Source organism: Anopheles bellator, chromosome 2 (assembly GCF_943735745.2).
Source record: "Anopheles bellator chromosome 2, idAnoBellAS_SP24_06.2, whole genome shotgun sequence".
Classification (NCBI taxonomy): Eukaryota; Metazoa; Arthropoda; class Insecta; order Diptera; family Culicidae; genus Anopheles; species Anopheles bellator.
In genome coordinates, this window is record NC_071286.1 from 48177851 (window position 1) to 48181264 (window position 3414).

The 3414-nt window shown below is 54.9% G+C and overlaps 1 protein-coding gene across 1 annotated transcript; it reads left to right on the forward strand.

Annotated features, from left to right (window-relative positions):
• The first annotated feature begins 286 nt into the window (after positions 1–286).
• LOC131207635 (segmentation protein fushi tarazu) lies at positions 287–1852 on the forward strand. The gene is made up of 2 exons (XM_058200257.1): positions 287–1229; positions 1299–1852. Exons 1-2 carry the CDS (start codon positions 287–289, stop codon positions 1850–1852), a joined length of 1497 nt encoding a protein of 498 aa, XP_058056240.1.
• The last annotated feature ends 1562 nt before the right edge of the window (positions 1853–3414 follow it).

Below are 3414 nucleotides of genomic sequence, written 5' to 3' on the forward strand. Positions count from 1 at the left end.
GGAGGGCTGCAGTGTGCAAGGGATGCAACTACATTTTATTGTATTTATTTTGCTACCCTTCGTGCCCGGTTTAGTCGTGTGCCGTGTGCCTAGCTCGGGTTGCGGGGCGAGGTAAAAATAAAGTTGTCAAAAATCGACAACACCACGAATTCGGTAGCCATTCGGGATTCGTAACCGTACAAAACAGGACCACGGAGGTGCACGTCACGCGACACCAAATCGTCTCCATCTTCGCAGGATAATACTCTCGGCGGCGAACGGTGCTCCCTGGCAGTGGTGCGAAGCTATGGCCACAGTGAACTCATTTTACAGTGATATCCAGACAAACTACGGTTGCTATGGCTACTCTCAGCCGTGCCAGGAACAGTACAGCCAAGTGAGCAATTTTCAGTACGCAGAAAATGCCGGACTCCAGCCCCAACCGGCAAGTGGTGTGCCGTCTCCGCAGCAGCATCTGCCGCAACTGGAAAAACCAGTCGCTCCGGGGTACGGCTCCGGTCAGTACCAGTGCAATGGCAGCGAGCAGTACGCTGCCAATCAGTACTACTCTTCGGGGCAACCGTCTCACTACGCGGCTCATCACCCGGCTCATCTGGACTCGTACTACAACTATCAGTACTACCCGATCGCGCCTTCGCATGCGCCGCTGAACGTGGCGATAGAGCAGCCAGCCAGTACCGGCCAGTACACGCAGTACACGCAGCTCTCGGCAATGGATGATCCCGTGCGGCAGGCGCTCTACGCGAAGAAAACCGATCCAGAACCGTTGAGCAAGCCGACCGGAAACGCGCTGAAGAGAAAAAGTTCCGCTGACCACGACGAAGCCTCGTCGGTGGCGTCCCCTGAACAGGACTCGCCGGCCCTGCGCGCGCTGCTCACGAATCCGGCCAAAAAGCTGAAATACAACCCGCACTACGCCCGAACCGGCACGCTGACCGGATGTGGCACCGCTAGCTTGTCGCCGGCCGCGAGCGATCGCCTCGTGCCGGACATCGTGCCAATGTCTCCGAACAAAACGGACGACAGCATCGACAGTCTGTTGGACAGCGCCGCGAAGCATGACTACGAATCGCTCGAAGGGCCCAAGTACGGCCTCCTGGGTCAGCACCCCGGAACTCCCGGATACGATGGCGTTAGCACTCCGCCTCTCTCGCCGAAGGGCCTGGAAAGTGCGATGCCATCGGAAGCGATGAATGTGGCGAAATGGGTGCAGCATGGCGATGCCGAAGGTACGTACGGAGGCTGCCGGAAGTGGCGAACGAGCTTGCCAACTAATTGTCCCCTCTTCGATCTTACAGAAAACGCAAAAGAAACGGCGAAGCGAACGCGCCAATCGTACTCCCGGCACCAGACGCTGGAGCTGGAGAAAGAGTTTCACTTCAATCGCTACCTCACGCGACGGCGCCGAATCGAGATTGCCCATACGCTCCATCTGACCGAGCGTCAGATTAAGATCTGGTTCCAGAACCGACGCATGAAGGCCAAAAAAGATTACCAGTCGACCTCTACGACGCCCGAGCTGGCCGCGTTCGAAGGAGACCTGTCACAGTCTGGCCTGAAGATGCCTGCGATGGCTGCGTCGCAAATACCGGTTTCCTACGGTGGAGTCCAGCAGCAAGAGGCCCAGCACCTAGACCTTCACCACCACCACCACTACCAGCAGCAGTCCCAGGGACCGGTCAACAATACTTCCAACGGTCAGTGGCCGTATCAGCAGGAGTACTATCAGCCACCAGCGCAGCCGCAGCCGCAGCATCCACACTTTGGTCAGCACAGTATTCCGCGTGCCCCGTTTCCCTACGAACGAGTGCAGTACCCACTGTCGTCTGGCATCACACCCACGTTTGCGTGAGCCTTTCCGAGACCCCCTTCCGAAGCGCCCAATGGCAGCCGGCCAAAGTTACCCAGCGACCCTTGTGATGGAAATTAATTAGATTTGTAAGCGAATTGTACATTAACGGGCAGTGAAGTGGCGAGCGAACAGAACTTAGAAGTAGATAAAGGAAAACATTTAAAGGAAACAAATCTTCGGTATCGAGAGCCTTCTTTAAGTGTGCACCGGACACCGGAACAAGGATATGCAAAGCACACGTGCGGCGTGCTCCTGGGGCACGATTCCCCACGACGTCCCGAGAATTCATCAACCGTCCGGCAGATAATCGATCCCAGGGAGACGCGCTGTGACGTAGGCCCGAGAACGGTCGCCCTGCCGAGTCGTTGATGCATTTGCGGTAAGCTGTGCCTGGGAGGAAAACCGCGGCCCGTAGCCCGGCAGGACCCATCGGAACTGCAACTGTGAGACGCAAAACGAAACAGATGGTCTGAGTTCCCTTTCCTTTCGCTTTGGCTTGGGCCGAGAGGCAGGAAAGAAGGCGATAAAAGGGCGACAAAGTGCCACAGGGAGGGTCCTTCCAACTGGCAACGAAGGATACGCGAAAGGAAAGCGGAGAACGGTGCAGGATGCACACGTCGCTTCACGCGGTGCGATGCGGTGTGACATACCGGGGTGGCGTTTATCGGTAAAAATCTTACCTCGCGCCATCCGGAGGACGTACGGCCATTCGACGTGGGGTGTCGAAGGAGTGCGTGGACCATGGCGACAGCTTAGGACTGGATAATCGCTTCACAGTTGGGCAAACAGTAAGGTGTTTCGTTCGGCCATGATTGGTTCCATTACTGATTTTGGTAATCCGGATTACGAGGACGCGCAACGAGCCAATCAGACGACACGATGACGCCAAGATCAAGGTCATCCTTCGCAAGGGCTCGGTTTCGCTGCTGATGGCACCATCTTTCCTGGAAGTCGGGCCCTAACCTCTCGGTATCAGTTCGTTGTGAATGAGCATACAATAATTAAATTGTAGTTTTCGCGCAAGATGAATCTGCCTTTTATACGCCCCATGGAGAGTAAATGTCGCGTAACTGTCGCCACATAATTTTAGTCTTGGAACTTGGATTTTTTTAAAACCCTACCACACAAAACCGACGCCGGCAACCGCCGTGGCACTGAAAGGGAATTGACTTTTATCTCCCCTGTATGCTTGCCAGAAGGTTGCAATTTTGTCCTACTATTAGCACGCAAGAAACACTTGTCGACATCAACCGCGAACCCGGCACGGCGTGTGTGCCACGATTTTAATTTATTAGTTGGCCCTTCAACCGTTGTTCCAGCGAGGGCCCGTTCTGGGGTTTGGTTTTCGGTCTCCTCCGGACGGGAAATGCCGAAAAAGAAATTCATCATATGTTTCTGGTGTGTTGGAAATGTTGTTGTGTGCCGAAACGGGCGAAACGCTGAAGGTCGCATGATTTGAACGTTGGAAGATTCTTGAGACGCACAATCTACTCCGTTGGTGCAGTCAAGTAGAGCCATGCTTTATCTAGTGGGGCTTTTGTCGAACAGTTAGCGAATGTTGC